Here is a 25,304-nt window from a genome sequence, read left to right on the forward strand (position 1 = left end):
TCATGTTTGTGATTTATACACGCACGTGCACATTCAAAAGTCACCGCCTCTGCAGCTAAAATGCTTCATTGCTCAGTGAGCTCAGTGTGGGTGAGGCTAAGTAGACTTAATGGGTAAAGACTGCCCTCTCAGGGTTACTACGTCAATTGCACATAATGTGTTTACTCAACTTGTGCTACATCTGGCTGCGCATAGAGTCGAAAGAGCATGGTTTTGTGCAGTATCACACTATTCGCAAGAAGCATGATGAAGGTGTAGCTTTTAGGCACATTTATAAGTACATCGCTCAAATGACTCTGTTATGTAATAAAGCATTAAGGTTCAAATGGTTCCCACATTTAAATAGCATGTTTGTTTGTTTGTTTGTTTTTGGGGTTTTTTTTTTAATTCCATCCACGGATCCATCCACGGATCCATCCATCCATCCATTTACTTTCAATACTCACTTCTTCCTGTACTCGGGGTCTGCTGGAGCCTATCCCAGCTGTCATAAGGCGAAGGCAAGGTGCACCCTGGACAAGTCACCCGTTTATCACAGGGCTACGTAGAGAGACAAACAAAGACAAACAACCAGCTGATAATGTCAACATATGAGTTAACATTTGATAAATAAAAATAATGATTGGTGAACATCGGTATGTTTTCAGTGGTGAACAGTGAGTGGGCTTGTTAAGAGCTACTTGCAGTGCTGCTGGGTAGTATAGTAAACTATTAGTCAAAATGTAAAAGACATATAATGATGTAAACAGTAGAAGGTCTTTAAAGAAAATTGTCCAAACCTTGAATTTGACCAGCGGGCAGTGTTTACATTTCACCTGCTAAAGACTGACCACTTCTCCTCTCCGCTTCTCATTCCCAAGCTGTTTACTTTATGTCCTCTGGCTCTCCATCCATGCCATGACGTCACTTTAAGAAAATGTTTGGATTGCAGCCTTGAGTGAATTTGGACGCTTCTACGTGACTCCATTCAGGTCCCCTTCGGTCACACGTTGAGTCAGCTGTGACGGATACTTCCGCTTTGCCTTTTGATTGGTGGGAAGTTTGTAAGGCACGCCCGCGACCCTTTGCTGTAAGTCAAGCTGTGTGTCATATCACGGGGAGAGTCTTGTTGTGGTCTTCACCGGTTCATTGACCAACATTACACTGCAGGTCAGGCCAGAGGAGAGAGAACACCAGGCGGCTGCCAGTAAGGTCTGACTCTGTTTGGTTTTTTTTGTTGTTTTTTCTGTTTGAAACATTCAAAGACTGGTTCAGGGCGCGGTGCGAATAGCTAACGGCTACCTTGTCATACTATTTATTCACGGTTTGGCTCGTGAGCTCGCCTTTGATTAGCCAGAGGAAAACGTTGTACTCGTTTGACTTGATGACGTCGCGTGGCGACCTGAGGGTGCGATACGTGCATTTGAAATATGACGGTTGATTCCTGAAATCAGTCACAGTCACGGATCAGGTCTAAAGATAATCGCCACTGGTTAGATATGATGAAATGAAAGTTGTGGTTTGTTCCCGTTATTTAAAAAAAAATAAATAAATGATTAGAGATATTCAATCGTGTTCAGTCAGCACTGTCACGTCAAAACAGCAAAAAAAAAAAAAAAAAAAAAAAAAAAAACAACTAGACTAAACCTAATGTATTAACTGAGAGACCTCAAGATATGAATAATTGATTTCACAGAAGGAACAAACTGCAGGAATGACTTCAGTTTCCAATTTATTTCTGCTCAGTTGTAAAGCCAAACGCCCTTTTAACCCGCTGCCTTGTTGTAATCGCTCTTTTCTCCCCTGCATTGCAAGTGTCTTAATAGTTGAGCTTTGCCTGCCAGCATGGACCTTTGTATCAAAGGTTACAGCATGACTCGTCTTGTCAGGAAATACTCCTCAGTCCTTTTTTTTAAAAAAAGCAAATCCTTACCATAGTGAGGATGTGACAAGAGTCCAAGATTGCAGATAGCAATCTGCCTCATGATACAAATTGTGTTTATGACAGCTATCTTTGCTTAAGCTCACGCTTGATAACGAGGTTGATTTTATCGTCTACTTGACCTGTTGCAACACATTGGTATTTTAGCTCAATCAAGCTGTCGCAACATCAGGTTAGTTTTGATGACACAGAGCCCAAAGCCACGAACTGCGCAATATCGCAACCTCGGACAGCAGTCGGACGGCTGTGGCTTCAGTGATGACGATGAAACGCTCATCCATTGTGCCAGCTACCAACGGAAGGTTTTAGAGTAGGTATCACGTTTTGCTTTCCAGTCGGCGTCCTTTTAATTGCGAAGAAACCACACGCTGCCTTTGAAAGCCCCAGAAGAAGTGTGACTGGAAGCGCAGCTGCTGCTGAAAGAAGCAACAGAGGTCCTGCAGCAGTGGCTGTTTTTTTTTTGTTTTTTTTTTTGTTTTTTATCAGAACTGGATTGCATTTTTATGTTAAAAGAGCAAAACAATGACACTGAAGGCTTTTTGTCATTTGGTAAACAACAGCACATCTTGCCACGAGACAGTGATGTGCCGCTAATGTCACCGTGGGCACCGTTAGGAAGCTTAATTGGCAACAACAAAATCTGACTGGTTTGCTGACGCACAGTGAATAGAGTGGAGTAGAGTGGGCTTTCTATGGTCTCCTCACTAAATGGGAACACAAGATCAGGCCAAAGAATTGCAGAAATGTTCCACAGGGCAAGCCGGGATAGGAGGATCAGGAGTATTTATTTACCATGACCTCTGAAAGATTTTTTTTTTCCTAAAGTGGAAGCAGTAATTTTTCGAAAAGGTCATCTGAGGTTTGACTAAAAGTATAATTTTCTGGACACGACTCCCCTTTGACAGCAGCTTTTCCTGTCAAAGGGGCATGAAGTTTGTCTCTCCGAGTATTAACCTCCAGCTACTTGGCTGAATGCCGCTGTACTCACTCCGCTGCTGCGTGTTGCTGTGATTACCGGGGCCGGGCCGTGTCCTCCCGCGACTCCAGCGCCCTTTCCGCCAGGTCAACCATGGCTAACGCTTGTTAGCGGTGTTTCAGTAAATACAGGTGGACTCCGGCGCGTCTTCCATGCCCCCCCACCCCCCGTGCCATCTGGATTAGAGGCAGATGCCGTCCACATGTTGGAAGCACCATAAAGGGGAAAAGGAAAGATGATTTTCCTGCCTAAGGGTTCGGTCCTGTCAGCTGTCAAGACCCAGCAATTCTGTCTTCTGAAATTCTTCCGTTGATGTGACGGCGAAAGACAAAACGGATAACTCTCGCTCAGAACATTGTCTTTATTCTTGTCCTGTATATCGGATAAAGCAGGTGCAGTGCTTCTGCAGAGGAGTCGGAGAACATTTCTGATTGGACTTTCGTGACGATGCAGAACTCTGTATTGATTTTCAACAGGCATCTATTATTTCTCATAAAGGTCCCTTATTAATATTGTCTGTGCTTTATCAACAAGTCACTATTAGATTTTCAAGGCCTGCTTTTCTCTGCATGCCTCCTTTGTCTCAGTCTATAAGTGGAACACCAAGGGACCTCTGGGTTTGTGCAGTAACTGAAAAGTTATCCATTTTACCAGGAAGTGAAGACATGTAAGGCTGCAAAAAAAGAGGGTTAAATGTGTTTTCTGAGGTTCTATTGCACGAATGATCCTGTCGGGGTGCTTCGCTAAATTTTCGTGATGCAAAGTGAATCACAAAAAAGTGAGTAATATCAGACATTTGAAGAATGATTTCGTGGTTTCTATATGAATTGGTAAAAAGTTAGAGAGACAGGAAAGACAAAGAGAAGAATTCTAATTGTGTCATCCAGTTTCAACATCCAATTTTGTCCACGTAGACTCTTCTACTGCCTGCTCGGCTGCGCGATTATGCCTTTTCTTTTTTTTCCCTTAAGAGGAGTTTCATCCTCATTGCATCAGTGTTGACAAATGAATATAACATGGTCGACTCTCCGCACCGCCTGTGACGTTAAAGCGTATGACAGGCCACGGATTTCATTTCTAAACTCCTGAGACACGCCACCTTTTCTTTCAAGATAAAGTGTATCAGCCCCTCAGACAAAGAATATCACAGGCGGAGATTTATTGCATCATGCGCGGAGAGCACTGTGAGCTGAATCTCTATTTCTGCCTCTTCATATTCCATGTCAGAGATTGAATCCTGCAGTCACAATGGCAGACAGCACCAAAGTTAATGAGACAGCAGCTGCAGCAGCCAACGGAGATCAGCAGGTGAGGAATAATGTGACCCACAATGAGACCCATTACAAGACCGAGCAGTTTTATGAACTCATTTGAAGCTCGGAATTTCACAGCGATAAGCTGCAGTGGAGAAGGGAAAAAGGCGTTTTGTAAGTTTTTATTTATTTTTATTTTTTTACAAGGCCAGGATGACTCTTTTCTTTATTTCTTTTTACCTAGAATGTTGTGTCCCGGGTGAGCAATTTACCTCTGGTTAGTTCTGCTTGCGAGGCAGTTTCCAGCGCCTACACCAACACCAAAGACAGCGTGCCTTTGCTCAAGGGAGTGATGGACGCGGCAGAGAGCGGCGTCCGAACTCTGGGAACAGCAGCGTCCACGGGGTCCAAGCCTCTCTTGGACATGATGGAACCACAGAGTAAGGTCCTCCCTCCAAGCCACTCATGATGTCATCTACTGTAGGGATCTGCAATAACAGTACATTTCAAATGTCAGCCACAAGAATACTGTTTAGAGAAATATTTATTGCTTTTAAGTCCACAGCCCAGACCCTAAAGAATATGATCTGATTGTTCTGATAAAAGCAATAATTCAGTTTTGGTTGTCAATTTTTGTTCTGGGGTTTTTTGTTTTTTTTTGGAATTCTACCATCTCAATTTTGTGCTTTTAGTGACATCTTATCAGCAACACTTATTAAATAGATGGCCATCCTTTTATCGCTGTGTCTTCTGGTATGTCTGTTTCAGTTGCGACGGTTAATCATTATGCCATGAAAGGGCTGGACAAGATGGAAGAGAAGCTGCCCATCCTTCACCAACCAGCAGAGCAGGTCACACAGAAACACAGAACCTTCCATTGTTACTGGGACGTTTATACAACAGTTGGAGCTGACGCTCGACCAGCAGGGGCTTTTTTTTCAGTGAAAAATCACCTGCAGTACACATCACTCCGAAACAACATTGTTCAACAATTGAGAAATACATGGAGACCCATGTAGCCGAAACTTTAAAAACAGCACATCTCACAAGTCTCTTTCTCAAGTAAATGCCATCTGCAACTTCAGGCATTCAGTCTGCTTATTATGAATAAACTGAAAAAATAAATTAGTAGCTCATCATATTTGAACAGTCACAACTTTCCAAACACTTGCATGCCTGTTTGTTTTTTAATCAGCCACATGAGCACAGGCATCAGTTAGTCAGTCTACACAACAGTCAAGCCTAGTATCACTAAAACACGTCTTTTTACCCCTCAGGTGGTTTCGAACACTGTTGGTATGGTGTACCAGTCGGTGGCAGGGGCCAAGGACACCGTGGTGGGAGCCGTGATGGGCGGCGTGGAGATGACCCGGGCGGCCGTCAGCGGAACTTTCATCGGTGCCGTGGGCACCAAGGTTGGCCAGATGGTCAGCAGTGGGATGGTCCTGGCCCTGAGCCAGTCTGAGAAATGGGTTGACCAGAACCTGCCGCTCACCGAGAGAGAACTGGGTCAGTAGCGACTGAAAAATGAGAGGGTGGGCGAGAGGGGAGGGGGGCGTCTTCACGCACCCTTAACTCTACTGCTGGGGAAAGATGTGACATGATAGGAGGCTCAAACCAGGACATCTTTTTAGGAATTTATTCTACAGTAGTGTACACGTCTGTACACGTCCAGATGTGACACAGTCACGTTTTTGAGTATGTAGATTTTAGACATATTGACCAGAGAAGTTTTTTTTTCCAATCCTAATTCAAATTGTCAAGCTGTTCTGTTTCGCTGTCCTCAAATTACAACATTTTTCCAATCTTAACCACCGGCCGACCCCCCCCACCACAACCCACCCAGCTGTCATCAGTGACATTTAGCGAGAAAAAAAAACCCAAATTATTCTGTGAATAGCATGCGTGAATAATTTGACATTTTATTATGAGTCAGCAACCACTGTGTCCCTGTTTTTGGTTATTTCCGGCTCAAAACTGTGTGAAAAACAAATATTGTCTGTCATTATAAAGCAAAGCCGCTGCTGATGAAAGCGCTCCATTCGGCAGTGGCTCGACCTCAACACATGAATGGCTCGAGGTATTTATAGAAAGCAAGGCAGGACATGACAATGAACCTCCGTACTGAGAACTTGGCTCAGAAAGCAGCTACAACATCCAACGCTCACAGCTCTGACACCTGCCACTATGATGTCATTTAGGCAACACGACCTGCCACCCAGCCGCAGGGTTTTGCATTAGGTCCATCCTTTCCTGGGTTTAGACAAACAAATAGAAGACAACTTTATCTAATTGTAGACATTATTAAAAAAAAAAAAAATACACTGAACGACTGCTGTACTCTTTCAGCTGCTGTGGCGGAACCTGCCTCCGGTGAACTGGCCAACCAGGCAGCTAGCCCGAGCTACTTCGTGAGATTGGGGAAGCTGTCCACTAAAGTGCAGGAGAGGGCGCGAGAGCAGTCCTTGGCCCGGGCACGGCAAGCCAGGGATGTCACCTATGCCGCCGTTGCGCAGATTACCAGCACATTGGACCTGCTGGAGAGGGCGCGCAGCAGCCTGGGCTCGGCCAGCACTCAGATTGGAGAAGCGACAGAGCAGCTACAGCAGCGCTGGACCGAATGGAAGCAGAAGCAGGCCGCAGCTGGACACGCAGAGGCAGAAGCAGAAGCAGACGGGGCCAAAAACGAGGCTGAGGTCAGCGCCGAAGCTGTGGGGGAATTTCAAGCCGTCCGCTATGCCATCACGTTTCGTATGTGACAGGGACGTAACCGTTTGGTTGGCCATCCACGGTTCAATATATTTGGTTTCGAAATGCCTCCCAAAAAAGCTGTGAGGTCGAACTACAACACTGAAGTCAAACTTTAAAGTCCATTTCATGCGCGCGCTATTACCCACATTTCCAGAGTTTACCTTGAAGGCCTGTGAACACAAACGTCAACATTTTTGTAATCCGGATTTTTACCCTGCCAGCGCCCTGGTGTCAGCTCGGGGTAAGCTGAGATGGTGACACCTTTCTGTCACAGCTTTACTCAGCGGTGATGCAAACATGCAGCGGGAGACAGAAATGACATCAAAGCTGGAATAAACAGCAGTTCTGCAGAAAATAGCACCGCTGCGTCTCTTCTGCACCATCGTGTTGGTGGAACACAAAGAAATATATTGAAGACAGCTGTTTTTTTGCGAGATAACGTTCCATTTGTTTGTTGATTTCTGTCAATATAGAAGTTACAGTGAAGACCATCTCTGATCTCTGACATCAGGTGCACCCACAAAAAGCAGCTGTGAGTAATTAACAGCCAAATGGATGAAATCGTTTTTTTTTTTTAGTCCTCTTGAGCAGTGAATATCTGAATATTGCAAGATATGGAAATAATTTTTGAATAAATACGTAACCCATTCTCTGATGCATCATATCCCAATCAAAACCATGACCCAAGAATAAAGATATATATTGAACCGTGGATCTAAGTTATTGTCACACGCCCAGTTTATATAATACAAATGCAACATTTCAAAGTCCAGAACAGTGTGGACAGGAAAAAACCCCACCGCAGCGGCCTCAGCATTGGGCTTGATTGAGAAAAACAAATCTCTTGATATTAAATATGCTAATCACTACTACCTGTCTTGATTGCCGTTCCATTACACAGCAGCTGGAATGGCAGACCCTCTCCATGGTGCGTGGCCTGAGCGACCAGATGCGGGCCTCCTGCTCCAACGTGGTGTCGAGTGCGCAGGGATTACCCAGCACAGTCCAGGAGCAGCTGACCAGCGCCAGGAACTCGGCGGAGGAGCTGTACTCCTCTCTGCGCAGCAGCAGCTCCATCACACCTGTTCTTGTGGAGCGAAGCCGTCACCAACTCACGGAGGTAATAAGTGCACCAGCTTTTTCATCGGCTTCAGTAAAAGCAGAGTATGTAAGATTTTGTCACATGTAGCGTTAAAAAAAAGCAAATGAATGTTCAAGTATTTGTATCATTTCCAAAAACACCTGTATACTCATTGTTGTGATGTCGCAATAGCTCCAACTATAAGATACCTCTCAATCAGTTACAAGTGGACTCACTCTTAATATGATGATCAATGTATATTCCTAGCAAAGGTACAACTTTATATAGTACAACAAAAGCATATTTCAGGAATGACATAACCCTCAGCGCCTGGTAGCACTACTGCGGTTTGTTTACATTATATCCTCTTGCTCTCACATCTTATCCAAGCTGTGGGGTGAAATCAAACAGCTTCTAGAGAAGTGCTTTCATTGATGTTGCTGCCTGTATACACGTGGAGTCATCCAGTGTGTTTATATACTTAAATGTTGGCAGCTTAAAGAGTTTTTCGTGATTTAAAGGCTCGCAGCAGATATGCATATTTTATTAAATTGACTGTCAATAGTTCTAATATTGTTACATTTTTGTTTTCTTAGGTTAAGCAGTCTCTGGATGTTGTTGTGGAGTACCTACTGAACAACACACCACTCAACTGGCTGGTGGGACCTTTTGCCCCTCAGGTTGCTGAGAAACCAGTGGGAGATTTGTCAGCGGATAAGGCAAAAGACTGAGAGATCAACATGAGTTAATCAGTCTGGAAACAAGAGTAGTGCTTATTACAGATGGACTGTTTGCTTTAAGAAGATAGCATTTTGATATTTTTTTTCCAATCTTTGAACATTAAATTAAACATAAAGTGCTGAGCCGCAGCCTTTTTCAATCAGAATGTATAATTTTTCAGACTTTTTGCACTATTTTATATTAAAAACTATGAAAATGTTTTACATCTTAAATAAATGAATGTGCCTTTCTTTGTTTTTGAACCGATTTCATAAACCACTTTCTAAACTGAAACCAATGTGTTTGCGTATCTCAAGTACGTTTTGCTACCAAAAAAATGAAAATATAAATTGTATATTTTCAAGAAAAATAATTCCTTCTGTGATTTGGTTTTTAGTATGTCCTTCCAATTCCATTCGGTGTCTGAAATTTCATTAATAAATGTTGTCATGTCAATAAATGGATGCACTCTTTAAGTTTGGTATTTGACTTTAATCACAGAATTTTGACAAAAAAAACAACCAAAAATGGCTTTGATCTCAGAATTTCATTTTGCAAGAACACAGAGAAAGGGAGTATCGCTGTCTTTAATCTCAGAATTTAATGTTGTGAGAAAAATTAGAATCCTATTCTGACTGTTAAAGTCAGAATTTTAAGGAAAAGGTTAAAACTCTTGTTTCCTCCACATTCTCATGTTCCATGTAGTAGAAATTCTTTAAGGCATTTCTATGAGATTCTCAACCACATTTCATATTTTGAGTCTATTACTTTCTGTCATATTTCTGGCTTGGGTGGTGGACTATTTATGTTGACCCCTGATGTTGAGGGTGACGTCATGGCCGTCGCTGGGTTTGAGGACTTTGCTGTGTTGGCCTCTTCTGAGGGCTGAATCGATGTTGAGGGTGACGTCATGTGCGTTGTTTCTAATGTCGGGAGTTATCGCTGGGTAGGAGGCCGCGCGCTCGGTTGGGGGAAACAAGTTGCTTAAATCGGAAGCCCAAAGTCGTCGACAGCCCGCGGTACATTTATTTCAAGGTACCGTGTACGTTTTGGATCGCTACGAGAGGCGCCCGTTAAGTGTAACCGATGTCAAACTGAGCTCGGACGTTGACGGACATGGCACAGTTTACAGACTGGCTGATTGCGCTAGCCGCTCTGCTAACGTTAGCCTGCTAGCGCTAACGTTCGTTCGGTTTTAAACGCGCAATTTGCCTTTAGTTTGCCGCTGGCGACGCGTTGTTTAACGTATTTCCCCGATTTGTATCACAACGGAGGGCCTTTTCGAGAGTTTGCCTTTGTTTTCGCGTCAGTATGGAGTGGCAGACAGACAAAACATTTAGTGTGGCTGTTAGCTAATACAGTGTTTGCTCTGAGCCATGTAAGCATAAGATGCCGATTGTTTTCTGATGCTGACCCACAGAAACGGGTGAACAGCTGTGAGTTGTACTGATAACCAGAGTTCAGTCGATATAGTTTAATCGTCTTGTATTTTGTTGCTTGTCCTTGATTGTTTACTTAAGGTTTCTGGGCGTTTTATGGATATATGTGTCGTATAGCCTACAATAAAACTTATGTCAGTGTTGTTTTAAACAATGTTTGCCGTGAACCAGAGGAAGGTCGTTTGAGCGACTTTGCTGAAACGGTGCGCTTTGTGTCCTGGCCGTTGTTGTTGTTTTTTTGTTTTTTGTTTTTTGCTTTTCCTGTTTTCATAGCTGCGAAAGAAAGAAAAAAACAACTCTCGGGTTGTTTTTGTGACAATTCCACGAATTCCTGTCTAAACGCTCCTGGCGCAGTGCCTCTGTGTCTGCAGCTCTAATCCCACATTAAAAATGCCTTCCACTAAGATCTATCAAATTGAAACCAAGCAACTCTAAAGTAAAATAAGCAGACCGCGGATAATCATAATCACGGATCCATCTTTCTGTTTCCTCCCAGGGATATCCTCTCCCATCCCCCTTGCCCCTCCGTCACAGCATGGCTCAGGAGACCAACCAGACCCAGGTGCCAATGCTTTGCACCATGGGATGCGGTTTCTATGGTAACCCCCGCACCAACGGCATGTGCTCGGTATGCTACAAGGAAAACCTGCAAAGACAACAGGGAGGGGGACGATCCAGCCCCCCAGGTGAGAAAGGGGAAGGGGAGTGGTCTGTCTATAGGAATGTAAGGTGTGGCAGAATGAAAACAGAAACTAATGGAACAGTAATCTGAAAATGGTCAGAAGATCAGGAACATCTTTATTAATCCGTCATTATGCTTCTTCTTTTTTTTTTTATGGCAAAAGCATTGGTGATGTAGTTTATATTTAAAGGTTTACAGTTTAAAAGGTTACTTTGCCGCTGTGTCCAATTGTACCTGGTTTTATCTTCACACACAGGTGCTACGTCACCGGTAGGCTCACCTGGATCGGCTGCTGTGACTGTGGAGGGCGCACCCTCAGAGTCCAGCACAGAGGTTGTAGGGACCCCAGCAGAGGAACAAATGAACAGGTACACCGAGTGGGGAAAGTACATTTCGATATAAAATCAGATTACCAGCGTTATGATGATGTCAGTTTCAATTGAAGTTGTTCCAGTAGTGGGTTTAGACTTGTCAGAGTGTTTACAAAGAAGTCACAGCCCTCTTTTGTTTTGTTAATGTGATGAGATTTTGGAATTATCAGGAGGGATTTGTGCCCGATCTGGCTGTATCATGTAATCAGGGATAATGTGGCCGCTTTTTGTTTTTGTTTGGAGACTCTGCGTCACCAGTTGCTCGAGTCTTGTCGAAACTGATTGTGATTGCTCATCAAATGCATTGTTTATCACTCACACGTGAGCATGAAAGTAATCCTTATCATTAGTGGCTAGATATCAGTCACCAAGCAAAACGGAATTGAATATAGTCCACTCATTTTATTCATCAAATAGCAGCAATACTGAATTTTCCTAACTTTTTCCCTCTCTTGGCCATTGCATTGTCACCCCAGATATACAAATAAAATGTTTCATTCATTTTAAAGTCATTTATATAAGTAATACTTAATCACGTATAGAAATTATTAAGTAACCTAGCTATTTCTTGGTGGATGTGAGGTGCTGATTACTTTGTTGTTGTCATTGTGGCAGTCCGAGTTCTCCCAGTCCAGTCACTCAACAGATGACATCTATGAGCATCTCCCAGGATTCTGGAGCTTTAGACTCTGATCGAGTGGAGACTGAAGAAGGAGAAGAGGAGAGTGCTACAACCAGTACAGGTACATATCACAGAGAATACTGGCCCTTTTATTGTGGAGTCAATCGACTATGCACAAAAACTATTTCAACTTTTGTGTTAGATGAAGAGGATCGTGTTAGATATAGACGTCTTTTTTTGTTCTTATCTTGTCACTTTTTGTTATTTTGTTCCGTACATCATTATTATGAAGCGTGGATTATTGTCATCCAGGGTTAGTGGAGCTTTTAATCGCCCCCTTGTCTCTTTGTCATGTTTAGGAAGGCTATGAAACAGCATTACTTACTGTTCCATTTGTTGAACAAGTGGTTTGTTTTTCAGAGCCACAGGGTGAAGCAGCGCAGGCGTCGTCTGATAATGACCAAACCCCCGACAAAAACAAGAAAAAGAACCGGTGCTTTTCCTGCCGAAAGAAAGTGGGACTCACTGGTAAGAAAGGCACTGTTTCACGTTCCACACTTCTTAATGAGGGACTTAACGTCTAAGTGGGTTCAAAGGTTCAGCAGCATAATCAACTGCTGTTTTCCATTTATATGATAATCACATCCTGGCAGTTCTTTAACTTTGTGCACCATTCTCCCTCCACTGATGTCTGTTTGTTATTGCTTGGCCGAAATTTTAAATAGGATTTTAACGTTTCACAGATTGACTGCAGATTTCTTTGTGGGACGGAGGGTATAGCAAATAATAGCATTTAATAATAACTAATTGGCATTGCAATATCAAAATGTTCGGTGTAATACGTATCAAACTGCTTAAACTGCAAAGTCAAAGGTTGGTAACTGAAGTACTTGCGTATGTGCAGGCGATTATGACCGTAAAAAGTCGGTGTCATGGCTGAAGGGAAAGAGAAAAGAAAATGTTTTATGGGACATTACAGTGTTCTCTGTGTCAGCAATATTGAACAATATTGCCATGCAACAAAGTTGGCTCACTTCCACTAAGTATATCAGTTTTGTTGGGTTTCTTCTCTAAGAACTGTGTTGCTGTTGCTGGACTGATGATTTCTCTGGGGTCTACATTACCAACAAACCAAAGCAAAAAAGGCACTGTATTAAGATTTTTTATGTTTACTGTGAGTCATTTTGCCATTAGAGTATTTAGCACACTTATACTGCATGTTTCTATTGTAATAAAATAATGCATTATTGGTGCTTGTCAGACATACAAACGAAACAGAATATCTTGAAAATGTGAAAAATACAAAAATTAATTAGTAAAGTGTTGGAGGCCTAAATTGTTCATGTATCTTAAGGTCTCTAATTTGGAGGCAGAGAATAGTTGTGAGTCTTTGTATAAAATGAAAGTCTATGTTTAATGTTTCCATAATTTCAAAAGCTTATTGAATGTCCTTCACGGGCACAAACACTCGCACTGGAAGCCTCATTCTGCAGGTTCAGAATTCAGTCTCGAGTTATTTCACACTGTGCACTGCTGACCTCCGCTGACCTCCAGCGTTGCTGCTACACAACTTGGCTCGAATAGGAACATAAAACGTGTTTTGCATATTATCTCAGGTATAACAGAAACCTCAAAACTATCTTGCAGTTTTTAATAACGTAAAGGCCCAGCTTCTTATCAGCAAATGAAATGACATCTTATTTATTTTAATCACATTATCTACATAAAAAACCTACATCATCTTGCTATATTAGTGATGTCACCTGCTAGTATTTATTTAATTTCAAACATGGTTTCATTGAAATAAAAGTTTATCCCTTAATTTAATTTCAAAGGCAACTTGCTGCCAGGTGTTCAAAAGAAGAAACAGGTGAATATGGTGAACGTAAACTCAAGCATTTACAGGTTGTGTTTGTTTAAAAACCAAAAAAAGAAGCTCATTCCACCTGTGCAAGCCCTTAAAATATCAATTTCTCAACTCTTGATGTATAACACCGCGATGCGACTGCTAACCCCTGTATACCTCTCTTCACCAAAGGTTTCGACTGTCGCTGCGGAAACCTGTTCTGTGCCATCCACCGTTACTCTGACAAACACGACTGTCCCTACGACTACCGGAGTGCAGCTGCTGCCCGCATACGCAAAGAGAATCCCATCGTGGTGGCCGAGAAAATTCAGAAGTTATGAGGACTGAGTGGAGAGGGAAAAAACCCAAGAAAATTCTCTGACGATGTGAATCTGAACAATGGTGACTTAAATGAAAACACCTTATATCATGGCTTCATTTGTTCATGGTAGTCTGAGGCGGGCGGGCGGGCGGGGGTGGGGTGGTGAGATTGCAGCCACGGTCCTGAAGCCTCCCCTATTAGCATCTCCCTCTCTCTCCACTAGTGTGTGTGTGTGTGTGTGTGTGTGTGTGTGTGTGTGTGTGTGTGTGTGTGTGTGTGTGTGTGTGTGTGTGTGTGTGTGTGTGTGTGTGTGTGTGTGTGTGTGTCCATTTGCTTGAGAGTCTGGGAGAGAGCCAAAGGGACGTGGCGGACAAATGTGTTGCACTGGGGAGGGGGAGGATATTGGATTTTACCCCTTTTTTTTTTTGTTTTGTTTTTTTGTTTTTCAACTTCTGGGATCGTGTGAGTTTATTTTTATACAATCCCTGTGAAGTAGTTGAAATAAGATAGGGGGTGCGAGCAGATAAGGAATGTGACACCACAATGGCAAAGAGCTCAACGAAGCTTGAGCGAGATTCATTTGAAAAATGAAAAACCAAGTTGGGAGAATGTGTCTATCAGCGAGACCTTTTAAGGGCTTTGGAATATAATTTCTCTCCCGGCCTGAAAATGATGTCAACTTCCTGTCCAATTGGCCTTTTTTTTTCCACCTCTTCGCTAAATGGGCCACCAGTTGTTGATCTCCAGAGAGTCGACGTTTTTCCAGGATATGTTTCTCTTTGATATATTGACCTATCATACTGGTATTGGGTGCATGAGCATTTAATGGCGAGGGATGGCAGGGGAGGGCAAGGGCAGGGGTTACTGAGAACCTTGACTTAACCGAGTGATTGAATTTTGTGTTGTTTTTTTTTCTTTTTTTTCCCTGTTTTAATGAACGTATGACATCAGAAGATCTATATTAATATATTGTAGTTAGCTTGAATTGTGTGATTGCATTCTTATTTATTTTTTATCGTTTGGTTGGTCTGTGCTGGAGGATTGGCTGCATGTGTCGGCAAATCGCCAAGATTTGAGCTTAACCTTTGCAGTTATAATTAAGTAATCACATCTTAATTATATAACCATTTAAATAAAAACTACACAAGCTCTGACGGGGTAGAGTCAAGTTACAGCTCGCAAACCACATGTAGCGCGCTAACAAGCGTGTGCTCAGAGACAAAGCACAACATGGTCTATCCGGTGCTGAGCACAACATTATCGTGCCACATGTTCCGTTTTGCTCAGCATCTGGCTCATCCACGGTTATTGTTGGGCAGACTTGCTGAAGATGTTGCCTTTTTTGGTTGACGAGGCTGTTAAAAGTTCCCGGATGCCCTTTTTTTTTTCTGTTCTATGGAGAGTGGCGCTCCATGTCTCTCTAACCACCAGCAGACGACTCACACAAAACTGACCTGGGAGCCGTGATTTTTCAACCAATTGGCACACGTTGCTCCCAGCTGAAGCAGAGACTGTTGCAATGCTACGGAGTCGCCGCGCTATTTGCAATGTGCTAAGAATCACTTAAGTCGTTACTACCAAAAGCGCTTCTAGCTAGCTTCTTCTGAGAAGATCATACGTAAAAAAAAAAATGCATGTCAGGCCTGTTTTGAAAGTAACTGCAAAAGTTGAAATGAAGCTGAAACGTTTTTAAGACCACACAGCAGTTAGCACAGTGCATGACTGGAACCCAGTGGTTCAAGTTAACAAGAGTCTCCTCTCCAGATGTAAATACCATATGGCTATTCCTATAGAATAATCATAATGTAGATTTTTGCCAGGTGATAAAGGAGTAACTAAGGTGAAAATAGTCTGTATAAAATGCTTTCAGAATATCCAAAAAAAAGTTTAATTTCTTTAATTCTGTCCTTTCCCTTTATCTTGTACCCTCCATTTATTTTTATGACGGCATCATGAACCCTGAAAATAATCCTAATGTTTGATTGGCATCACCATGGCTGACTCCAACTGGCCATGTGACCTTTATTAAGCCCTAATATTAAAATTACACTTTAACCTTGCTGATGTACAGTTGATGCTTATGTCCTGTTACTGAAACGTACTCAGCCTCCTGCTATTACTGTCCCCTGTTTGCTGGTGTTTTGAAAAATGATTTCTCAATAGTCCCCAATTTTCTTTTTTTCCATAAGTTATGTAATCTTGATCAGCGAGTAGTGAGATATTTAGAGCTTGACAAAAAAAAAAAAGAAGACATTTGCAGGGTCTACATTCTCACAAAGACAATGCCAGTGACGAATGTGTTGAATTTGATGGACTCTGGAATGAACTGAACAATGTGTCGGACTGTTGTTTAGAGACATGCCTACTTGAACAGCTTTGGACCTCATGTGCCAGCACTAAGAGAATATAGACAGGAGGACCAGAGAATGAGATGTTCTTTTCAGGACAGCGATGTGTGACATTTAAATGCAACATTTAAATTGGAAACTTACTCACCGCACCACCTGCAGTTTGTCCCCTCCCAAGGATCTTTCTGATATTTTAACATACTCAAATTTACAGTTGAAGGCATTCCAAAATATTTTTAACACACCAAAAAAAACACGACTGAACATATTCATAGTCCTTTTGTATGTGATGATTGTCCAGTTAAACATGGAGGATTTCATAGTTTGGGCCTTTCCTTTTGACTGCTCATATCAACTCTCTCCACTCTGTACTTCCGTTATTGTAAAAAGAAAAAAAAATGAGCGGTTTGAATGTACACCACCATAACATCAGCTGTTATCATTCATCAAAATTCTTGGCCTAGATTGTAATACAGCTTTGGTTTGAGTGAGTGCAAAAAAACAACAAAAACCCTGACATTCTTGTGTTTGTGATAAAGGACTTGGCACCAGCAATTAGCAAACAAAGCAGATGGTGTGTATCAGTGTTTTTCTCCCCACTGGTCTGTTGCTATAGGTTTGAAATGGCCTCGAACCTGTCCTTGGCACAACTGTCGTATGTTGTGTGTTTGTTTTTTGTTTTGTTTTTTTAGCATGTAAGGGTTTTGAGTGATAAGGAACCTGTTTTGCAGACAGCAAAAGCAAAGACATTACAATGACTTGATTCAGTCTTTCTTTTCCATGACGGGCTTTAGGACCGTCGACAGAAACTTGGAGTTTTCAGAGCCGTTCTTGTCCCTTGGCACTCCAGTCCCCACAGAAACACCACCAGATATCTTTTTTTTTTTTTTTTTTTTTAAATTTTGTTTGTTTTTTCTTTTTCAGATTTAGGATTGTATGATGTGTAAGATTAAGTATAAAACAATAAATTCACAAAGTTTATTTTACATTATGCGTGTTTGTTTTTATTGCTGAAAGCCTGATTTGCACCGCAACTACTATTCTATGGCACTGACATGCACTGTTTGTGCAACTGAAAACACTTTTTTTAAAGAATATTTGATTATGAGTTTTAATAACCTCCCAATTATCAAAGTATGATGCTTCTCTATGATGCCTCTCTCTCTCTCCCCATGTGTGTGTATATATAATCAATATAATCAATCTAAGAAACTATCGTGTTTAAAAAAAAAAAAAAAAAAACAATTGTTCACTGTTTCTCACAAAAATGCTAAGATTTATCTTCTGGATGTTTTAACGGGGGGGAAATAAGCCTTAGAGAGTGGAATAAATGCCGAAGTGGTTGGAAGTTATCACCCATTGCAACATCACAGAGGGCAGATTTATAGAGCTGCATTTTTAGGACACATTTCCTAAAAAAAAAAAAAAAAGCACGGGTGACCTGGAAACGCGTTTGTTTGACAACACTGCCAAAGTAAATTGTGCATTAAGTCATCGGAACACCGGCTGCCCCCTCGAGCCCCATTTAAATGGCTGCATCCATTGTTTTTTTTTACAACGATACAACACACTGGCTTCACATCATTGCCACAGCAATAATTGGAAACACATCAATATTTAATCAAATCCATCTAGTCCATCAGAGTAGCCTCGGGGAAATCTAACTCTGCTGAAGAGAGACATTTTCTGCGGCGCCACATTGCAGCCTCGTCCTAATGTTGCTCTCAATGCTACGCAAGATGCGGAAACTTCATCTGTTTACCGTTATTTGCTCAGGAGACTAGTCTCGTGGACGTTCAGTACGTCACATCCTGTCAGCTGTTGCTTCCGGATGCGGTTAAACAGCAAAGTAGTGGCTAGGAAAACATTGCACGTATATGGATAGAAATGTCATGACGCCACCCGTTAAGTCCGCGTATGTGTCTGCACCGCGGATTCTCGGAGATACTTTGGCGCGCGTCGAGGCGTAATTTACCACTTTTATAACTTGGACGACATCGGAGAAATATTTTAATTGAAACGTCCGTGTTTGTGGCTGTCCGCTAGCTTAAGTCGGGACGGGATAGCGTTAGCTGACCTCCGTATGTTACTTTCTTCTTCAAAGTGCAGCTTCGCTGTTCTGCTGCTTTTGGTCGCGCTAAAATTATTAGTGTTTGTGGATAACGAGCTGATATTTAGTTTGTTTCGAGGTCAACTTTCCCCTCGCGACGCTTTTTTTTAACCGTCTATGCGCAAGTGACGGTCGGAAAGAAAGTTGTCGCACTTCTTCAACGGCAAGTCGTATTTGGTTGGTTGTGGTTTTTTTTTGTTTGTTTGTTTTGTTTTTTTGCCCACCGTCAACAACTTTACAGGTATGCAGAATGGACAGTGTCTGGACTTCTTTCGGAACTTTGCAGAAACGTCGTGAATGATACTTTTTCCGTTCAGCTAGCAGGCTGCACAACTTTTTTTTTTTCTTTCTTCTGCTGACAGGGCACTTAACGAGCAGTATTCTGTGTTTGGATCTGGCTAAACGGGTGGAAGCTTCTGTGGGGTTTTTTTTTTTTGTGTGTGTTATTTTTTTAATTGTTTACCGACTTTTAGCACTGCTTCTGTTTGACTGAACTGCCAAGATCAACAGGTAAGTCTAACATTGCCTTACTCTTGAGTGTATTATCCAGTAGCTTTCTGCAAATTTCCAGCTGTGAAATGATAAAACTGAGCGCCAGTCACCATCTTTTACCAGAACCAACACTGGCACGCTGCATTACATTGGCAATAAGTGTGTCTTTGTTTAGTGTGTGTGTGTGTGTGTGTGTGTGTGTGTGTGTGTGTGTGTGTGTGTGTGTGCGCCACAGCTGTACAGTGATCCTCTTGTCATCCCTCCCTCCAACAGTGAAGGATGAATGGTCTGTCGCTGAGCGAGCTGTGCTGCCTGTTCTGCTGCCCACCCTGCCCCAGCCGCATTGCCGCCAAGCTCGCCTTCCTGCCCCCCGAGCCCACGTACGCCTTTGTTCCACAGCTGGAGGCAGGCGCCCCTCAGCACGCCGCAGCCTCCAACGTGCGGGTGCGCAGCGGCGCGTCGGTTTCAGGGGCCGGGGCCTTGGATGGCAGATGGAAGCTTCACCTGACCGAGCGGGCGGAGTTTCAGTACTCGCAGCGAGAGCTGGACACGACCGAGGTGTTCCTCACCCGCTCCAGTCGGGGGAACAGAGTCGGATGCATGTACATCCGCTGTGTTCCTAACGCCAGGTGGGTCATCCGACGGGCTTCGCTACAGTCTGAAGCAGTGCGGCGATGGGGAACAATTCCTCGTGTTATTTTTAGACCCTGGGCTAGTGTGAAAGTTTGTGTTCTTTGACGCAAGGAGCTGCGTTCAGCAGAAGTGCTTCCACTCCATCCTGTCTCGTCAGGATTTCTTCCACCCACGCCAACACTTCTTCCTTCGCTTCCCGTTGACTCAGCTGACTTCAACATTCGTCTTCCTGCTTTGACACTGATTTCGTCCTTTGCTTTCAGCCGCTTTGTTTCCTGTTTAGAACACCCTTCAAAGTGTCCCATTCCAATGATAAATTCAGAAGTGAAAACTATGAACATGTGGGGAAAAGTACTAAGAACGCGAGTGGTTTGATTTTTCCAAAGCATCACAGCTTGTGAATAAACAGAATAAATAGAAGTCTGGAATGCCCAGCCAGTTATTGTGGAAATTTTACTTTTTACATGGATTTGTAAAATATCTTGAAGTAAAAGCAACCGCAGAACAAGTCTAGGGAAGGCAGCCTAATGGTAGATCTGGTCTGGAGTTAGCAAGGTGGGCCAAGGAGCATAGTTTGCTGACTGGACTATGTTTCAGTTAAGCTCCACTACTTTGTAAAGTGTTTGGTTTGGTTCATACGACATTATTATATTTACTTATCACATTTACACTAAAGATGAATGTCAAAGAAGTGGACAACCACTGAGCCACTATTACAGCGTTGACTAAGGTGTTGCTGTCATAAACATTTCGGTTAAAGTTTTGATACTAGTGTATAATAAGTACTGTAACAAAATCTCCCGACATGCGTTTTTTTGTACTTTGAATTTGACTGATGGACTGTGTCCATTTTAAGAGATCTCCCTCTGTCTCTTCAGATTCACAGTTCTGTTCTCCCATGGAAATGCAGTGGACCTCGGGCAGATGAGCAGCTTCTACATCGGCCTCGGCACTCGCATCAACTGCAACATCTTCTCCTATGATTACTCGGGCTACGGCGTCAGCACTGGCAAGCCCACGGAGAAGAACCTCTACGCAGACATCGACGCGGCCTGGCATGCTTTGCGCACACGGTAAACTGTAGGATAATTGCCTTATCTGTCTGTGAGAGGTTGAGCTGTGAAGCACCGTGTTTCCGGGGGGGGGGGGGTTAGATGTGGGATGGTATAGATCAGGGGTGTCCAGCATAGGCCCGCAAACTGTTTTTTTCCCCAGCCCGCGAGATGATTTTGCAAAATATAAAAACTGCAATTTATTAATGAAAGGAAGTGCTGTTCTAAATGTGTCCACTTGGTGTCACAATATCGTTCCTACTTCGCAAATGAACTCAATACTGGGGCTGAGCAAACCGGCACAGGTACAGCCACTCACGTTTTGTATTGGCTGCCCTCAGTGCCCCAAAATGTCTCTGTTGAAACGGACAAAGTTGACGCAGAGCAGTGTTGCCAACTTGGCAACTTTCTCGCCACATCTGGCGACTTTCCAACTCCCCATGGTGACTTTTTTTTTTTCTGTCAAAAGCGACTAGCGACAAATCTAGCGACTTTTCCTGCTGTTTTTACGTTGCGATCAAGTGCCAGTTGTGAATTGTGCAAATTAGACGATGACGTAATTTGGCTACTTTTAGGACGGCCAATAGCAACTTTCCTTACTGAGGATTTGACAACAGTGATGACAACAGAGTGCTGAAATAACACAAACAAAGTAAAACAAAGAAAACAACTGGAAGTTGTTGTTATTTTTACGTTATTATTACCATACCATGATTTTAGCGCTCCGGCCCGCTTGGGAATAGATTTTCCTCTGCACCCCTGGTATAGATGAAATATGCACCGCAGGTAAAATAGGAAGGATTGAATTCTGGGGATGGTAGATGGGGGCCAGGTGAAGAAAGTTTTCAAATGAGTGATAAATGAAGTGTGATCTAAACACACTTGGTGTGGACGGAGTCCAGTGGTTTTAAGAGAATGGCCAAGCAAAGGCTTAGAGAGAGTAGCCCAAATATTTCCTCTTTGAACTACTTCAAATGAATGCGTGTGTCACTGCTCGACTTTGTGTATCCCAAACTCTTAAGAGATTCTCTTTGTACTTTAACTTTGCCAGGTATGGCATCAGCCCTGAGAATATAATCCTGTACGGTCAGAGCATTGGTACGGTGCCCACCGTGGACCTGGCGTCACGCTACGAGTGTGCCGCTGTGGTCCTTCACTCACCTCTGACCTCTGGCATGAGGGTGGCTTTTCCAGACACCAAGAAAACGTACTGCTTCGACGCTTTCCCAAAGTGAGTCTCTCCGTTCCACCGCCTCTCCGTTGCCCTTCGCAGCCGGCCGCTCGTCTCCAGCCTTCACAGTGACCTCTGTGGTGTGCAGATGAGAGGTCAAAGATCAAATCTACACCATACTGATTAACTAAATCTGTCTATATAATGATTTGCATGTCTCCACCAGGGCTGCATGATATATTGTAAATGTATCGATATCGACATGTGCGATCATCCATGCGCAAGATGTAAAGAAATTTGGCCAATCAGATTGAGCCGTTAGATGCCCGCCTCCGAGTAACTGCTTTTGGTAACTGCCCCCCCCCCCGTTTTCCTAATATTGCGCAGCCCTAGTCTCCATTATCCTTAGTGTCACATACATTTATAATAAACATGTTTTTGATATTTAGTAGGGGTGGAGGACTTGATAATCCAGGTCTTTAAATGCCTTCTCCCCTTCTAGCATCGAGAAAGTGTCCAAAATCCCGTCGCCAGTGCTCATCATCCATGGGACAGAGGACGAGGTGATCGACTTCTCCCACGGCCTGGCGCTGTTCGAGCGCTGCCCCAAGGCTGTGGAGCCTCTGTGGGTGGAGGGAGCGGGACACAATGACATTGAGCTGTACAGCCAGTATCTGGAGCGCCTGCGACGCTTCATCGGACAGGAAGTGGCAGCGCAACATGCCTGACGCGTCGCCACCGGGACCGTTGAAGGTCCTCCAGCACCAACATCATCACTGCATATTACAGGGCTTCACTCAAAAGGTCACCACCACAAGACTTTCATGGCTAACCATGACTTTTTTTTTTTTTTTTTCTTCTTTTTTTCTTAGGCGGTCAAAGACTTTGCTGTGGTGCTTTATTATCAAGGCATGTTGTATTTTTATGGACGGTTGGCGGATGGGACAAGGAGAGGAAAGAAATGTTCATCAACATTGTCAGAAACAGCATTCATACAGTTCCTCTATTTAACTTTTAGAAGGTAACAGCACCGCTGCCACCTGTTGGCGACAGTCAACCTCCTTCACTGTGCAATAACAGAAACTGTCCACAGAGCACACACATCATGCGGAGGATCAGTCAGACGTCAAACTCGAGCCTTTAGGACAGTTGTAACATTGAGGTCCACATGAAAAGCTTCTGGCTTTCCTTACACTTGTAGTTTCCTGCAGTTGGTGAATGTCTCTGAATGGCAGTGAATTTGGTATTTTTTTTCCCCCTCCTAACACCTGTTGAAGTGATAGCAATAGGTTTACAATGCAGTCAACAGGGTCCAGGACTCTAACTTGGTCCTGTTCAGAGTAGTGCAGTTCAATGTTTTTTTGTTTGTTTTGTTTGTTTTAAGGGATCATTCAGTCAGTTTTGGGTGAACTATTCCTGAAATAGACTTGTTGCATTGGACTGCATCATACAAAGAGGTGTTTCTCCTTTAAATTGGTTTGAGTCTCTCCCTGTCTCCCTCTCCCCCTCTCTCCCTCTCTCTCTCACTGACTGTGTTGAACATTTTACTCAGGTAACCTTCAGATGCCCTGCGTGCTCCATATTTTTGATAACGTCTGAAATTGTTTTCTCAGATTCATCTTTTTCAGTTCTCTAGAGAACTCTTTGAGAGTAGCCACTGTGGTTGTCTTTCCTTTGGTTCTGACTTTCTTTTTTTGTTTGTTTAATGCAAATATTGCAACTACACTATGTCTGATGATATTATTGCGGCAGTTGGAGAATGAGATTAGTAGTTAAGTTGCGGACGGTAGTAAACATGTATTTATTCAGCACCTTTCAGTGCAAAGCGCAGATACATCTTCTCAAATTGGTTTAAAAGAAATGCTAAATAGAATGAAGGTATTTATAACATTTATCAAATAGCATTGCAGAGTCATAAAACGTACGGAATAAGTGTATATTGAGAACTCGAGCCTGTTCAACCCTTTCACACAACTGTTTTAGTCAATTTCACCTTGTTTACATCTGACAGCGGTGGGTCACCTCCGTCGGCACGGCCTTCCTCTCCAGCTGCAGAGCGACAGGAAATCACACGGGCCTCTTTCTCTACCTCCAGTCGGTCAGTCTGTCTTCACTCCTTTAATCTCGCCATCCGCAGTCGGTTTCGGGTGAAATGTTTGTCAGTTGTCAGGTGGGCGTGGCCTCCATTTCATCAGGCTGACAGCTGGGGTAATGTTTTCTCTTCGGGCAACACTTGGGTTCTTTTTCCGTTTAGCAGTCTGAAACACTTAAGTCCTCAGAGTAGCTGACATGTGAGTCGGCAAAGTTTAAAAATAGCTGCTCATCATGGTTTTCTTTGTCTTTCAATACCATTAACTATTTACACCAAACTGACCAGCTGGCACTAATCTGTGAACCAACATCATGAATTATTCAAGGTTCTTTTGGTTCATCAAAGTCAAACCGTGCAAACTGTTTATGATGGGCTGCACTCGACGGTGCAGCCGGCACCAAGCTACAGAGGTGTTTTATTCAACTATCTTAATACTTTAACTTGGCTAAATACGCCGATTGATTGGTTTTATTTTTGCAAAGAAGGCTTTTGAGATTTTATTATGTGTGTAAACCAAAGTGTGTTCTGTTTTTTGTTTTTAAATTTAGCACTTTACCCAGTGTACATCTTATTTCTGTCTATATCTTATTAACCAAAGACAAACTTTGTTGTTGTTTTTTTTTTGTTTTTCTCAGCTCTGTGGTGACTCTATATCCAGTTGTCTCTTGTTTGATATTTTGGATCCACACAACACATTTGTTGTCTGACAAAGACGCAGCGGGTTAACGGCGTAACTGACCAAGTTGTGGGTGTGTTCGTGTCAATCTCCACAGTGAAGCTGCAAGTTTGTGTTGAGAAACTCCAGTGTGTGGAATTACTACTATTATTATTATCTGCACTGGGAGGCTTGGGTTTGATTTCTAAAAGGTTTTATGTTGTCTCTTTCCTCAAATGTTTGGATTTCGGGTGTAATTCTGTGTCATCACTCATTCTTCACCACTGTTTATCATACCGATGAATTTTTAAACACTTTTCCCTTCCAAGAACTAAAGAGATTCTAAATCGTTAATAAAGCATCATCGGAGTTGTGAAGAAAAATGACTCTTTGTCTTTGCTCAAGAATGTGTTGCTTTCACTCCATTGTCAGGGTGAAGTTTACCTTAATCTCAGCTACAGGTACTGGCTAGTGTGTTTTGTTTTGTTTTTTTTAATTGTTCAGTCTCAGTCCCAGAACTGTGTGAATAACAATTACTTGCCTGCCTGTAGTAAAAGGCCTTGCAGGGCCGTGCAAGACAGTTACTCAGGCTTAAGGCTCAGGTGAACCATTGTCTGGTGAGTAAATGAGCCTTTAATTGGCTGAAGAGTGTCTGCGCGTCCTCCTTTGTGGAGGCGGAATGGGACTTGTTATCAGCTCTTCCAAGAAAGGTTCAAATTATGTGTTTTAATTAAGCCGCTGCCGCAATTGCGGTGCATCCCAACCTT

General features: G+C 42.9%; 3 protein-coding genes across 11 annotated transcripts; all 3 read left to right on the forward strand.

Moving 5' to 3' along the window:
• The first annotated feature begins 1,035 nt into the window (after positions 1 to 1,035).
• Positions 1,036 to 9,178, forward strand: plin3 (perilipin 3). 4 transcript variants are annotated; one of them, XM_076039547.1, is made up of 8 exons: positions 1,036 to 1,191; positions 4,125 to 4,205; positions 4,395 to 4,590; positions 4,919 to 5,001; positions 5,428 to 5,659; positions 6,500 to 6,846; positions 7,803 to 8,021; positions 8,579 to 9,178. In XM_076039547.1, exons 2-8 carry the CDS (start codon positions 4,146 to 4,148, stop codon positions 8,711 to 8,713), a joined length of 1,272 nt encoding a protein of 423 aa, XP_075895662.1. In that variant the 5' UTR covers positions 1,036 to 1,191; positions 4,125 to 4,145; the 3' UTR covers positions 8,714 to 9,178. The 4 variants fall into 4 exon arrangements, with proteins under 4 accessions (XP_075895662.1, XP_075895664.1, XP_075895665.1 ...); XM_076039549.1 differs by having other exon boundaries at positions 7,806 to 8,021; XM_076039550.1 differs by lacking the exon at positions 8,579 to 9,178 and adding an exon at positions 8,320 to 8,455 and having other exon boundaries at positions 7,803 to 8,069.
• Positions 9,179 to 9,465: 287 nt separating this feature from the next.
• On the forward strand, positions 9,466 to 16,843 carry LOC142897318 (AN1-type zinc finger protein 5). Of its 5 annotated transcripts, XM_076039555.1 has the most exons (7): positions 9,601 to 9,737; positions 10,638 to 10,827; positions 11,080 to 11,191; positions 11,810 to 11,937; positions 12,237 to 12,344; positions 12,892 to 12,961; positions 13,855 to 16,843. In XM_076039555.1, exons 2-7 carry the CDS (start codon positions 10,677 to 10,679, stop codon positions 13,904 to 13,906), a joined length of 621 nt encoding a protein of 206 aa, XP_075895670.1. In that variant the 5' UTR covers positions 9,601 to 9,737; positions 10,638 to 10,676; the 3' UTR covers positions 13,907 to 16,843. The 5 variants fall into 5 exon arrangements, with proteins under 5 accessions (XP_075895667.1, XP_075895668.1, XP_075895670.1 ...); XM_076039552.1 differs by lacking the exon at positions 12,892 to 12,961 and having other exon boundaries at positions 9,466 to 9,614; XM_076039553.1 differs by lacking the exon at positions 12,892 to 12,961 and having other exon boundaries at positions 9,587 to 9,721.
• A 1,296-nt stretch (positions 16,844 to 18,139) lies between these two features.
• abhd17ab (abhydrolase domain containing 17A, depalmitoylase b) lies at positions 18,140 to 24,920 on the forward strand. Of its 2 annotated transcripts, XM_076039178.1 has the most exons (6): positions 18,140 to 18,952; positions 19,208 to 19,563; positions 20,446 to 20,640; positions 21,671 to 21,850; positions 22,293 to 22,543; positions 22,663 to 24,920. In XM_076039178.1, exons 2-5 carry the CDS (start codon positions 19,214 to 19,216, stop codon positions 22,516 to 22,518), a joined length of 951 nt encoding a protein of 316 aa, XP_075895293.1. In that variant the 5' UTR covers positions 18,140 to 18,952; positions 19,208 to 19,213; the 3' UTR covers positions 22,519 to 22,543; positions 22,663 to 24,920. The 2 variants fall into 2 exon arrangements, with proteins under 2 accessions (XP_075895293.1, XP_075895292.1); XM_076039177.1 differs by having other exon boundaries at positions 22,293 to 24,920.
• Positions 24,921 to 25,304: the final 384 nt, after the last annotated feature.

Source organism: Nelusetta ayraudi, unplaced genomic scaffold (assembly GCF_046127955.1).
Source record: "Nelusetta ayraudi isolate G7.1 ecotype Tasmania unplaced genomic scaffold, CSIRO-AGI_Nayr_v1 ptg000059l, whole genome shotgun sequence".
Classification (NCBI taxonomy): domain Eukaryota; kingdom Metazoa; phylum Chordata; class Actinopteri; order Tetraodontiformes; family Monacanthidae; genus Nelusetta; species Nelusetta ayraudi.